Source organism: Cyprinus carpio, unplaced genomic scaffold (genome assembly GCF_018340385.1).
Source record: "Cyprinus carpio isolate SPL01 unplaced genomic scaffold, ASM1834038v1 S000006675, whole genome shotgun sequence".
Taxonomy (NCBI): Eukaryota; Metazoa; Chordata; class Actinopteri; order Cypriniformes; family Cyprinidae; genus Cyprinus; species Cyprinus carpio.
Genome location: NW_024879293.1, coordinates 51,612 through 67,037, shown reverse-complemented (window position 1 = coordinate 67,037; position 15,426 = coordinate 51,612). Strand labels below are relative to the sequence as shown.

At 37.5% G+C, this 15,426-nt stretch overlaps 1 protein-coding gene across 1 annotated transcript in view; it reads right to left on the bottom strand.

Moving 5' to 3' along the window:
• Positions 1-1,668: 1,668 nt before the first annotated feature.
• LOC109054611 (trafficking protein particle complex subunit 12-like) overlaps positions 1,669-15,426 on the bottom strand; it is a 44,877-nt gene continuing 31,119 nt past the window's right edge. The window contains exon 9 of the mRNA XM_042755350.1: positions 1,669-1,913. Within this exon, the coding sequence (XP_042611284.1) occupies positions 1,669-1,913 (245 nt within the window). The remainder of the gene's footprint in view (positions 1,914-15,426) is intronic.

The following is a 15,426-nucleotide window of genomic DNA, read 5'->3' as shown; positions in this document are numbered from 1 at the left end:
GTATTTCTGTATAATTGCCTTTTAGCACTGTTAAACTACTGCGCTCCGAAACAGCAGCATCCTCTTCCGAAAGCAATAAGCACAAATATTTGTGTTTCGTCTGCTCATTCTGAGGTGCAAGTGATTTATTATATAGGAAAACGATAATATTCAGTAGATTTCTCCTACTTTTCTTGATGTATATTGCCAGTTTTATCAGAAAGTGATGATTTTGTTCTCTTTGACTCATTTGATGGAAAACGCTACTTGTTTGCAAATGTTTTGTGCGATATTCCAATTTTGCGCATAAGTTAAATTTGCAACTTTGGATGGAGGATCTTGGCTGGTAACTAATATTTATTTTAAATGAAGTCACTTCAATTCTATTTCAGAAACCAATCACACACACTTTTATTTCTTTTTTAAATCTATTATTCGCTCGCATATCTCCTACAACTGAGGTGTTTTTATTTATATTTTATTTTTTTAAGGAAGGGGAGTCAAAAGATAATTACATCATCATTAGAGTTGCCAATTAACTTCAGAAATGGAAAATAAGGGCTTGTAAGGAGTGAAATTATTTCCTTATGAAATGAATTCTTTGTGAAGCCAGACTTTCAGGAACTCTCGCAATGCAAATGCAGATGCACCAAAACAATGGGCTTTGATCTCCTCGTGGAGCCAAACAAACAGATAGGAAGATCTGGAAGAAAGACCATTTGCTCTTTGGTACCTTCACCCATCCTTCCCCCCAGGGCACATGGTCCAGGTAACTAAAAGTTGTTACGCTCACATAAAACATTTACTATATCTTCAGGATTCATGATAGTAAACTTTTCATGTTTGGTGTCATTTTAAAGGTCTTTGTGCGATTGGTAAAATGGTCTCAATTTCATAGTAGTCATTTATATTATGAGAAAGATTGAAAACTTTTGTAGAATTGTGTTCTGCTGAGGAGGGGGTGTGTCCCCCTTTAGGGGTCTTTGAGAATGTTTATCTGTGTTTACCAAAAGGTCTTTTATGTTTTTACAGCTGATTTGAAGATTTCTTTGTTGTCTGGTCTGAGTATTTAAGGGAAGTGACAAACCACTACTGCACGATTCTGTAGCCAGAAAGCCCGTAGTGTGGAGTGTATTTCATATGCTCCATACTATGTATCTTCCTGAAGTCAGGTATACTATTATGTAATTGTGTTAAACACATTGTGCCTACAGAGCACACTGTATAGTTGTTTGTGCTACTACATGTACACATTGGCTAGTTAAGATTATTCTCTGAAACACCTGAGTGCTTTGCTATGCATTTTAGACCATGTGTCTTAAATTAGGATAAGAAAATGCCAATTGCTAACCATTCATTACAGTGAGGTGGTCTTTCCTGCTGGACCTTGAGGCCTGTCGCACCTCCTACGGTGCCTATGGTGGACTATGCATGGCAGGGGCGTCCTTTTCCCCTGAGGCAGGCCTAAACCTGACCGCATACCATGTGGTTTTGCTGCAGGGTCTTCAGCTGGGGACCACCGCTCATTGACGTTTCGCCCCTTAACCCAGAACATGTCCTGGTGGCGGGGCAGTGAACAGGGACTTCGTCTCCCTGAAACTCCCTGCAGCAAAACATTAATTAAATGTTACTCCCCAAGCCTTATCACGTCGTTTCAGCCAGAGCCAATGGCTTGCTTTCTCTGCTTCCTCAGAGAGCTCTTTGGTGGATCTGCTCAGTGTGGTTCCCCGTAATCCCAGGTCCTTGAGCAGGCATGATATTGATCTGCCCATAAAGCCTCTGGCTCCCACCTCGACCTGGTACAGCCTCTCTCCATCCACTTTCTCTGCACTCCACAACCAAGTCTGCATACTTCGCCTTCTTTCTCTCGTAAGCACCTTCCAGTCCTTCCTCCCATGGCACTGTCAGCTCGATCACTATCACTGACTTCACAGCTGCAGACCAGAGCACCACGTCTGGTCTTAATGTGGTGCTGCATACCCAGGTCTACTTCCATCTTCCACCCTGCCCCTGGTGTTAATAACTTGGCAGGTGGTCTCTTGCTGGTATGCATTGCGGGTTCCCCCTCCCTGAGGAAGTGGATCCTCCATCAACTCTCTAATGGACTCTGATTATTTGCCTCCTGACGACTTTTCTCCAGCACCTCTGCCAGCTTCCTAAGCACTTGGTCATGCCGCCATCTGAGCCGACCCTGTGTTAGTGCAGTTTTACAGCCGGGACAGAACATGCTGGAGTGAGGCATTGATGGTCCCGCAGAGGTCACAGGATTGCTCTGTTCCAAGCCATTGGTGGAGGTTTTTTGGGCTCGGTAGGGTGTCGTATGTTGCCCTAATGAGGAAACTGAGCCGGGCTTGTGGCAGTTTCCAGAACTCTGCCCAGCTGATTGCTCGGCTTGCAACACCCTCCCAAGTTGTCCACCGCCCCTGCTCATGTGATTATTAAAGGTTGCTTTATGCCTGAAACTCTTTCCACTGATCATGTCACTAGTGTGACTGTTAATGTGATAGTTAAGGTTTAGTTTTGTAGAAGTTCTTCAGGTTTAATGCTTCTCTCTGGTGTGAATTCTCATGTGCCCATTAAACTTTTGTTTGTCGTGTGAAACTGTTTCCACACAGTTTACATGTGAACGGCTTCTCTCCAGTGTGAACTCTCTTGTGCCGGTTAAAGTTTCCTTGTTGAGTGAAACTCTTTCCACACTGAGGGCATGTGTAAGGCTTCTCTCCAGTGTGAGTCCTCATGTGCATGTTAAAGCTTCCTTTTCCAGCAAAATTATTCCCACACAGTTTGCAGGTGTAAGGCTTCTCTCCAGTGTGAATAGTCATGTGGGCTTTCAAAGTGCTTTTATGAGTAAAACTCTTTCCACATTGAGAGCAGGTGAAAAGCCTCTCTCCTGTGTGAATCCTCATGTGGACTTTAAGGTTTCCATGTTCACTGAAACTCTTTCCACAGGTTGGCAGCTGTAAGCTTCTCTCCAGTGTGAATCCTCATGTGGACTCTCAGTTTTCCTGATGGTTGAAAATCATTCCACACTGTTCACAAGATGAAATGACTTCTAAATATATCCTTCTGAGCTCTTTTTTGTGAGTAAGTCTTTGCTTTCTGTAAGCACCTAAATGATTTTTGTCCAGTTATGAATTCATGGTGTTTTTGTACTGATCTTTATCTTGCATTTCATTCAGTTCTTCACACTCCTCTTTCAGGTCTAGGGTGAAAAGAGACAAATACAAGTTAACACCCAATTAAATGCAACAGTAGAACATAAATCAATAATGGCTCCAATCTGCCTTTCATGTCTAAAACAGGGTGTCAAACTCAGGCCCCGTCCACACGGAGACGCGTTTCTGTGAATACGCACAAATTTTTTATAGGATAGGCGTTTCGTCCACACGGATCCGCCCCGTTTTTCGTAAGGTGAAACCGCTATTTTTTGAAACCGGGTCCCAAAGTGGATAATCTGAAAACGCCGCCTTAACGTTTTCGTCTGGACGGCTAATCCGTATATTTTTTTCTGAAACGATGACGTCATCAGCCCACGTCTCCCCCAGTCAGACACCTCTACGTCACGTAACAGCAACAAAAACATGAACAAACACTGAACGATTGTCTTTTTATTAAACTAACATTAACACAGATTAATAAATGTATTGTTCCATGTTCGTTTGTGTACCACGCGCAATGGTTTATGAGCATAGTCCAAAAGTCTTCTTCTCCGTTTTTAGTGTATCTCTGTGGCAGAATTACAGGGCCACATACTGGTCTGGCATGTATACTACATCATTTTAGCGGTTTCGTCGTGGACGCACCGGGATATTTCTTGAGACGAGAGAAAAAAAAGAATCGGATTGGGGTAAGCTCCGTCTCCGTGTGGACGGTGGCCTTCAGCTTGTACAGGGTCACAGTCCCACAGAGTTTAGCTCCAACACACACTAGCTTTAGAGTTTCAAGTAATGACGACCTTGATTATGTGTGTATCAATAGAGTTGGAGCTAACAACTATGCAGGGCTTGTGGCCCTACAGGAAACTGAATTTGTGGCATCCCTGCTATAAATATATAAAACAAATACATATTGCCGGGGCGCTCTCGTGGACACTGGAGAAGATGGCCACCTAAACTGTAGCTCTGCTCCTTGATTGCTTAAATAAATGCTACCCTCTTTGATTTAACCCTCTGGAGTCGATTAACGCGTTCTACGCGTTTGGGGTATTTTCTCCTGATAACCCCGAATAGAACTTAAATTACACTTTCAGTTTTGATCGTACAGGAAGTGAAATACATCAATCGAATCTGTAAAGGGTCTACTTTTTTTTGTATACAGACATAATAACAACAAAACTTTGTGCACTTATAAAATAAGATAACAAACAATGAGTGCTGTCTGCAGGACCTTTGTCTGCGCTGATCTTCAGATACAAATGGCGTCATTAAAATGAACTGTAACTCCCCGGTTATACTCAACGAAGAGACATTGAGAGAGATATCTATAGAAAAGCCTGACATGTCTACTTTTAAACTAAACACACGTTGCTGCCGCCTTCATTATAATATTCTGTGATAAAGTAATCCATATGAAAACAACGCAATGTCCGTTTTCATGTCTCCCTTCATTATATTCTAGTGCGACCACGCCCCCTGGGGCTGGATTGTCTGCGCCAAGCCGCGCTTTTATGAGATTCAAATGTTTCCATGGACGCGCGCGGCTTTTGAATATGCCCACACAACAGAAGACAACGCAGCGAGAGACTGTTTCTTCAGGTTTTATTATTTTACTGTTTGCTTCGCGATGAGAGGAATAAGACATAATTCACCCCAAAAGATGTCATGTGGTTTGCAGGATTTGAGATTTGGATTTCCTCAGAAAAACGAAGAATGAAGCACTTTTCCGCTCTTCAGCAAGAGATCATAACATGAGTAATACTAGTTATTATTATTTATATACTTGTACTAGTTTTCACATAACGTGTAAACATTTTACTAGTTAGACTTTGTTTTTTTCCAAAGACTTTTTCCAAACTATTAATTCCTGACTAAATGTAAATCAAGTGAAAATATTATTAGTTTCAATAACAATATACACTACTAGTACCATTCAAAAGCTTGATGTAAATAATATGTAAATGTAAACAATAACGTAACTGTAACAAATGTAACAATCATTGCTGTTCTTTCAATTTATCCCCCCTAAAAAACCTAAAAAAAATATTCTCAGCTCTTTTCAACATTATTAATAATAATAATAATAATAATAATAATAAATAAATAATAATAATAATGATGATAATAATAACCAATACATGTTTTTTTTGTAGAAAATAAGATTGTTAAAAGGATTTCTGAAGGACTGTGAGACTGGTGGTAATGATGCAAAAAATCAGTTGAAAAGTCAGCTTGATTTTTCCTAATAAAAGTTTCACTGCACTCACAGTGAATATTAAATTAGGTTGCTGGGATAATTAAATATATTAACTAAATAAACTACAAAAATAAAATTATATACATTTATTTGTTGTCCTCACATTTTCTTGTAACTATCCCTCTCAGTGACAACAGCTGACTGAATGGCTCATGATGCAGCTCATTATGCAGGCCTTTGTCTCCTCAGGTGTGAATGCATGATAGTTTGACGCCTACCGCATATCGCATCTGACTTTTACCAACAAAAAGTGTCTTAGAAAATTTAAATCAATATATTGTTTTCTGTAAGGTGAGTAAACAAGATGATTTCACATCATTTAGAAAAAAAAAATTCTAGGCGGGACAAGCTCCAGTTCTCCAAATTCCTGGGACCAATTTTCTGTATGTGTTGTATTGCCTTATTCAAGTGATTTACATTTTTAGTTTTTCACTAACCACGCATAACATTTTTTTTCCGTCAAAAACACAATCATGTAACATACATGCTGCTCACATATTATTATAGCCTAGTTTGTGCTGATTCCGGTGAATTAGACTTTAGCCATTTAGATAGTGATAAGAAAACTGAAAAAAGCACAATGTCAGGGCATGACAAAAACTTCTCCAGGCCCCAAATACCATTAGGACTCCAGAGGGTTATAGTTAAAGAATCTCTAATTAAAAATGCTCAAACACATGACTAACGGTCTGAGACTCAAGATCTAAAGGACCGTCCACTTATTGGCAACCTCATGACCACAGAAAAAGAAGTGAAACAAACCTGCGTCAGCAGCAAACTTCCAAAGATAGACAAGAAGAGTTGAGAAACAGAAATCGAAGACCTTTTACTGAATCCAGTCTGTTTAAAGGGCATCAGTATCAAGGGCATATGACATCTTGTCTAGTAATTGCACCTGCTGCTCTGCGGGACTGAAGGGTGTTTGAGAGAAGACACTGGTCTCAAACCATTGAAGAGAATGACTGGGCTGTGGACGGCGTGATAATATGTAGTCTAAATATCTTCTTTTGGGATCCATGAGCTCAACTTAAAAATTTATTATATGCACTATCTCTACACCAATGCATGTTAAGAAGATGTTTGATCAATGCTACTGTTTCAAGTGTTGAAAAAAGATAAGTACATTCCTTCATTGTTTTTGTACTGTGGAAAAAATGTTGGCCATATTGTAAGAAAATACAGGCTAGGCTAATGAAAAATCTTCTTTGATATGACCCCAGATGCTTGTATTATTGATTTTATCTGAAACAGTCTGTTTAAAAAAAGATGCAATACAGGTGATTTATGTTTTGGTATATTTAGCCTTAAAAGTGGTCATATGATGCTGTTTAAAATGAAACATATTTTGTGTATTGGGGTAATGAATGGGTTTATGTGGTTTAAGGTTAAAAAAAAAACACATTATTTTCCACATACCTGTACATTATTGTTTCTTCTCCTTTCTCCTCTGTTACGACCCGTAACATACTATGCAGTCTTCCCAGGCCAGCAGCACGAGATTCAGTCCAGCTGCTCTGCTCGTAACCATCCCATCATCGGTTCTCTTTTAGCAGTTCAGTCAATGTACATAGGAGTAACTTAATAACTTATACTGTCCTTGTTATGCATTGCGTATTGTACTGCGCGTAAACATAAAACCATGTCTGCATTTGTGATCTGAGAAAACAAACAAGCTACTCTACAGCCGTTGTGCCACAGACGCATTGCAGGCTACTGGTTCAGAATCCACATCCTCCATAAATGCTCTCCACACATCTGAATATTTCACGTCAATTGATAACACACAGTGACTCCACAACAGGGCAGCTGCAGCAACAGAGAGAATAAAAGGTACAAGGTGTTTCTTTGCGTGCACATTTGGGCGCGTTATGCATATCTTCCCACATAGTGATGTAGAGATGTGTTAGAACGAGCCGTATAAGGGGGGTATGGATGAGTCTCAACTTTTATAAAGAATATCTCTTTGGATTTGAGACTTTAGTCTTTGCAGCTTCACAGATCTGATTTATTCACCAAGAGCTTGTAACACTCCAAAGAGAAAGGAAAAATTTAAATCACATCATATGACCCCTTTGAAGGACTATTATAAATCATACAGTGTGTGCCTGTTAAGGCAAAGATGCAAATTGGGTCTCCCTTGATGCGTCTGATTACGTACAGAGATCACCCAAGTTTAATTCATGTTATAATAATCCTAATAATTACATAATTCTTTTTCTAGTCTAATCCATATTTTTGAAATATAAACATTCACATATTTATCACAACGTGTTAAATACTGAAGAATGGTAAATATATAAAATGAATAGTAATAGTGCGTCTATTTCTTCCTTCTAGAGTTATTTTCTTGGGGCTATAGAGTTTATGGTTACTGAATGACTTTAATGAGGTAAATGGTAATATGATGTGGTATATTGTTTCTTGAGCTGTTTTATTGATGTTTTTCTACAGCACAAACACTGATTGACTGATTACATTATACATGCAATGGATTTCTGTAAGTTACAGCCTACTGGTTTCTTTCAGCATCCAGTCCTTGATGTTCATTCATGTTTTATTCTGTGCTGTAATCAGTAGTAAAGCAGAAGAGATGATCCTTCACTGCTGAGTTGCTTGCGGCAACAGTGATCTGTCACGGCAGTATAAAGAGTGCTGAAAAGCGTAGACTGGGATTTAAGAATCAGTATCAGTTCTTAAAAATGAGCAATCAATAAAATCAAGAAATATGTGCAGACTGTTGCATAAATAAATGATAGAAATAAAAGGTTTTTGATTGTTTTTAATAGAGCAGTACATACTGGGTTTAATTTTACACTCATGACTGTTTTGTTTGGGCTACTTCTGTATTATTTTTCCTGGTTTCTACAGAGCTGGTAATTTTAATAAAGATCAAATCAAACTGAGCTCAGCTTTGAGAATGAAAACTAACCCTGTTTGTTCCTCCAGTATCTTCATGTTTGACTCTGAATGTTTCTTCTATCTCATGTCTTCACTCTCCCTCCTTTTAATAATCTCCATCTTTACAATAACAGTTGTGTCTCAGTATCTTCAGCAGGAGTTTTTTCGTGTGTTTTGAACACTGTCCTGTTTAAGATGAGAACAATGAACAGAAAGAAAATAAACTCAAACTAAATCTCTCTCGTCTCAATCTGCTCCCTAGTTCAGTAGTCAGCACACTAGTAAGGGAGTCAGTCAGAGTCAGAGTTACTGGACTGAAATCACCTGATGAGAAAAAAAAAAACTTAGCACATGAAGGGACACAAAATAAACTATTTGTAGTAAACCTTACTATTGAACTTTAGTTCCTGAAATAGGCTTTCTGACAATATTCATATTTATAATAAGATTATATTTGGTGTTTACTGATTTGTATATATTTAATAGATTACAATGTCAATAAAAAAAATCAGTTGGTTTATTCAAGTTTTCATTATTTGTTGTTTTGAGCGTGCACTGATTCGAATCACTGAATCATTTTGTGAATCATTTGATTCCAATTGACTCGGATCTTCTAAAAGCTACGTTTCTCCATCAGTACTCGATGAATGAACCTGATTCAGATTCAGAGAGAGATGAGACGCACCGTTTCTGTACTCCCTCTCGTGCGCTTTACAAGAACAAAATACCCTTCAATTAATACACTTAATAACGCATTACAGTAACACAGTCGGTAACAATTCATTTCTAAGTTTTATACACAATTCTCCGGAGGTAGTGGTAATCGATTTAAACAAAAATTAGATGATTAAAATCAAATCACATACACCTTTTTTCAGCCGAATCACAGACGCGGGAGCGCGCGCAGCCTTATGACGTCACACCGCCAGAGCAAAAATAAAAGTCCTGTTCGTGAAATGATTTGAATGAACTGCAGAGCTGACAAAAGACGCAAAAGTGATCTTGATCTCCAAATTCACAGGACTGGAAAGAATATTATGAATATTTCAAGCAAAATTAAATTTGTGGCTGCAGAGAGGCTTTAACTACTTTAGTTTGTTACACTGAAACTGAATCTTTATGCCAGTGTATTAGTCTTATTCCTTTCAGTTTCTCCCGAAAATATATAAAGCCAATAAAGCAAAGTTCAGCTTTATCTGTTTAAAGAGAATTTCATGAAAGTACTGTGAATGTAAAGGAAGTACCCAGCAAACATGGGCCCCCTGCAGGGTTTTTACTGTGGGACAGTGTGACGATCGACAGGAAAATGAAAACAAATTGGCCATAACAAAAATATATATATACTCTGTGTGTCGTGTGTATATTTATTATGTAAAGACACACACATGCATGTACATATTTAAGCAAAAATGTTATGTTTTTATATGAAATATATTTATATATAATATAAATAAATGTGTATATTTATATTAATATTATGTAAACAAAAACTTTAGTTTGGATGCGATTAATAGCTTTAAATTGTTTTACAGCCCTAGTAGCCATTTAATCGCATAAAAAAAAAATTAAACAAAAACTTTTTTATATGCATTTAGTCATTTAAACAAAAGCTTTTATTATAATCAAGCAACCTTACAAAATGAGAACAACGAAAGGCAGTCAAAACTAACAAAAAGAGCAAGGATATACAAGTGCTATAACAAGTCTCAGTTAGTCTTAACGTAGCAGGTACATGTAAGCAGGTTTTATTATTATTATTATTATATTATATAAAAAGGAAAAACAGGTAGAACACACAAAAGAATAGAGCAGCTAGTGTTATTTATTTATTTATTTATTTTGAGATAACATTTTTGAAAGAATATAATTAGAATAAAGCGAGTGCTATAGTTCAGAGGGTCAAAATAAAGATAAAGATGGAGAAGTGTGTTTTTAGCAGATTCTTGAAGATGGTTAAGGACTCAGCTGCTCGGATTGAGTTTGGCAGGTACCTTGTAGGCTATTATTAAATAACATTTCATATATCTGACAAAAAATAAAACCATGTGAATAAACAGATCATTGACTGATTTTGTTTCATTTATTAATTGTTATTGCTGGTATTGGACAGTGATGTAATATTATTTATTAAATGATTTCTGAAAGGAAAAAAAAAAAAAAAGTAATTAATAATCTAATATATGTATTACATTATGTATGTAGCTCATATATGCATGAATTCTGCATAGTTATATATTCTAGGCCAATGGAGGCTGAACTCTGGACTCTGAATAGTTAATGATTATTATTCTGGAAAACGTAGAACCTGCATGAGAGCTGGGAAGAAGGGGACTGCTGGAACTCTGCATAGTTAATGATCTATTCTAGCCAATGAGAGCTGGGAGTTAATGATCGATTCTGCTGGAACTCTGCATAGTTAATGATCTTATTCTAGCCAATGAGAGCAGGTAACGCTGGGAACTCCCGCTGCAAGTCAATGATCTATTCTAGGCCAATGGAGAGCTGGGGACTGCTGGAACTCTGCAATAGGTTAATGATGCTATTCTAGCCAAGATGAGAGCTGGATCTGTGGGAATCTGCATAGTTAAATGATTTTATTCTAAGCCAATGACGAGCTGGAAACTGCTGGAACTCTTGCATAGTTAATGATATATTCTAGACCATGGAGAGAAGGACTGCTGGAACTCTGCTAGTTCATGATCTATTCTAGCCAATGAGAGCTGGAAACCTGCTGGCACCTCTGACATAGTTTAATGATTTATTCTAGGCCAATGTGAAGAAGCAAGAACAGCTGGAAATCTGCATAGTAATGATTTCTTTTTTATAGTCCAATGAAGCAGCTGGGGACTGCTGGAAAACTAACCTAGTTAATGATTTTATCTAGCCAATGGAGAGAAGGGAAAACTGCTGGAACTCTGGTAAGTTAATGATCTATTCTAGCAGTATGAGAGAAGGGAATGCTGGAACTCTGCATAGTCAATGATCTATTTCTAGCCATGAGAGCTGGCGAACTGCTGGAACCTCTTAATAGTTAATGATGCTATTCTAGGCCAATGAGACGAGTGAACGTGATGGGAACTATGCATAGTTAATGATCTCTTATTTCTAGCCAAGGAGAGAAGGGGGGCCTGCGGAACTCTTGCATAGTAAATGATGTATTCTAAGCCACTGAGGAGCTGGAACTGGCTGAAACTCTGAATAGTTAAATGATTTATTCTAGGCCAATGAGAGAAGGAACTTGCTGGAACTCTGCATATTTAATGCTCGTATTCTAGCCAAGGAGAGAAGGCACTGTCGGAACTCTTGTATGTGCAATGACTTATTCTAGCCAATGAGAGCTGGAGGATGCTGGAACCTCTGAGTAGTTAATGATCTATTCGAAGCCAGTTGATAGAAGGGGACTGATGTAACCTCTTGTCATAATAGTTTAAGGAGGTATTTCTCTAGCCAATTAGCGCTGGAACCGGCTGGAACTCTGGCATAGTTAATGATCTATTCTAGCCAATGAGAGAAGGGACTGCTGGAACTGTCTGTCTGTCATCGTTAATGATCCCCGTTCTAGCCAATGATAGAGGAAGGAATGATGGAACCTGGATCGGTAATGATCTATTCTTATAGCCAATGAGAGCACGGGACTCTGCCTGGAACCTGCATTAGGGTTTCTTAAATGATGTATTCTAGCCAATGAGAGCTGGGAACTGCGGAACTCGCCCTTAGTTAATGATCTATTTCTAGCCATATGAGCGAAGGGACTGTATGGAACTCTGCATAGTATTTTAATGATCTTATTCTAGCCAATGAGAGCTGGAACTGCTGGAACTTCTGCATAGTTAATGCTCTTAATTCTAGCCACTGAAGAGCTTTGATTGCTGGACTCTGGACTATAGTTTTATGATCTTATTATAGCCAATGAGAGAAGGGACTGCTGGAACTCTGCATAGTTAATGAGTTTATTCTAGCCATGAGAGCAAGAACTGCGGAACTCTGCATAGTTAATGATCTATTCTAGCCATGAGAGCTGGACTGATGGAGACTCTGCATAGTGAATGAATCTATTCTAGCCATGAAGAGCAAGCACAGCTGGAACTCTGCATAGATAATGAGGCTGGTCTCCGCTTCTACTGATATACCGCCCGCAGGTAGGTTTTTACATTTCTCAGTTAATTTCTGAATTTTCCATTAGGCAATTGTGTAAAATTCCATAAAAAATATCTGTGAATTAGTTACTTAATAGGAATTAAATTTTACACCTTTTTATTTGATTATCAGTGTGGCTTGTGGGGTTTTTTAAATGACCAACGGTTTTAAAGCCGACTTCAGATCGCTGTTTTCTGAGGTAATCTTTGGTAATAATATCCTTTCAAATTGGCACATGAATTGTGCTTAAATACATTTTTTAACGTCCATTTTGGTGCTAAATAGGTTTAAATTTTTCTTTTCTGTCTTGTTGTGTGTTAAATTACTCAACAGCGAGCAGTAACACGTATCGTAGACTGTAGTTAAGAGTCCCCAGAAATAAGTCCTCTGTTATAAAGTCCTAAATCGCAAACATAAACGAGGATTCATATAGCATAATCCAATACCTCGGCTACATACGCGTGTACAATCCTCGGCCTATCACCTTAATGTTAATGGCTGTTCATAACTGACTTCGGTAAAACTCCGTCTGACAGGTAACGTAACGTTACGATCCGCTTCACAAGCATACTATAATGTTACATTTCCCTTAAAGAATTATTATAAATGATACAGTCATTTTACTGTCATGTGAATGTTTACGTAAAAATAATAGATTAATAAATATCCTTTGTAGGAAGGAGTTGCGCGTCCTGCAACACACAGAGCTGGCGCGAGCACGAGAGGAGAGAGAGAGAGAGAGAGAGAGGCGAGAGAGAGAGAGATACAAAGCCCAGAGAGAGAGGAGAGAGATTTTGATGTTTTGATTTATTACAATACTTTTATTAAAACCGTTTACAAATCAAAATTCATAAGTTACAGTTAAATCTGAATACTCTTACAAAATGTAATTGATCCTCGACAAACAGAGCACCATATATTGGACGAATATATTCTAAATCATTCATCAAACTTTAATAGTTAAAATCTATTCTTAAACAAGCTTTCAACATTTGACAAATACAAAAACACATTATCATCATAGATCCCTTTTCACCTTATTTCGTCTACTCATATATCCAATGTTTACTTCTACCGCCGCGGCGTCTGCAAAGTGCAGTTGCACAGTTTTGACCGCTGAGTGGCCGCTTTGAATCACAGTTTCAAACAAGCGCATCAAAAGCAACATTTTCCGCAAATAGAACTTCAAGCTTTGGCCTCACAGATGTGTTATATTTGACTGCAGTCGGGGAAAAATGAAAAGAAAAATATTTAATATTCACAGATGAAAGTTTAGATTCCTTATGACAGATATGATGCGTTTCTCTAGAACGAATTCAAGCAGGATAAATGTCAAGCCTATGAGCCTGTGGCTTATATTTTCTCTACACCATATTTTAGATTTGACAGACGGAGGGCTAGGTACATTTTAAAGTAGTGTGCAGTATTATGTATATAATATGCAAATTATGTGTTATATTATTCAAAGGATAACAGTGGTTTTACCTTTGCATCGGTGCCATTAAAGTGGTATCCTATTGTGACGCTAGAAGCTGCGTTGTTTTATAAATTATTTTCTATATTTTAGTAAAACGTGAGGCACTGTATAATTTCGCTCCCCATTATTAAGGCCTAATTTAAAAACAGAAACGAAATAATCAAATTAAAACCTGCATGATTTAGCTAAGTCACTGAAACTCTAAAGAATGGACGGATTGAATAAAACGTCCTCATGATTAAACTCAAGTCATTAATCAACAAAATGCACACCGCATGTAAAAAAGAGCGTCAAATAATTGACAATCTTCAGTGATTTTAAATGTATTCGTCTTCTACTTGCTTTCATATATTTAAGTAAAATAAATAAATAAATAAATGAAATAAATTGCTAGCCGCATTTAAATGCAGGTTTGTATAATATTCCGTAAAATATCAGTGCAAGATTTGCTCTGCATGATGCTGAATTGTCACGCTAGCATCTTATTCTTATTTGTCTATATTTGATTCTACTTACCAAACTGCTTGTTTTGGTTTTGTTTTGGATAATTGTATGTAACAAAAAAATATTTACTTTGTCAATGCATATGCAAAATGTGAATATTATCCATATTCCAAGTGTTTGTGGGAAAATTATTAATTGCTATGACAGGGAGGCGCCCTCTCGATCACGTGATTTTTCCCTAAGAATGAAATAACTGAAAATGGGTGGCGTCTCACATACATGAGAAATATACCTACAGAAAGCTTGAAACGTCTTTGTTAAACGAACCAATTCAAAATGTAAAGCATTATGTAGCTCTGTGAAGGTGGTATTTCTCTCGTTAAATTCGCGGGCCATAGTGGAGAGATGCAGCACTGGGAATTTCAATCTTGCAGTCTGACAAGAACACAATTTGTTTATTAATAAATATTAAAATGTCCTCCTTTTTTTACAATTATTTTTCACAGCTACCTTCTGCCTGTGGTTGGGTGAAAAAATTAATGCCAATGTGCTTGAGCGCGGAATATATTAAGGCTCCATTAATGAATTATGAATGTAAAAGTTAATATAAACCTGCGATTAGTTGAATAATGACAAATGACCAGGACTAGTAACTAGAAAAATCTTACCGTGGGAAGCCAGATCTATTAAATACCCCTAGACATCTCTGTTTAAAGTTTTTTAAAGCATTTATACGCGTTTGTATTAATTCTTCTTTCAGAACGGGTCTGTATGGAGAGATGCCTTTAAAAATGATTTTTCCTCTGAAACCACAAAAAATGGAAATTTAAAATAAATTTTATTTTTGTTTTGAGAAATGGCCAACCCTTTCTCTGCAGATATTGTGCTTCTGGTTTGTGCATTTTTAAATCACATAAAGTCTACCAAAATATAATGTCTCCCAAAACTCTGGTGTTTTTTTGTCACCTATAAAAATGTTCATAGCGGATACTTTACGAGCTGACTCTGTTTGGGATTTAGACAAACTTAAAGAGATGGTTATATAGGCCTATTGTTTTTGAATAGGCTGATTTGAAAAA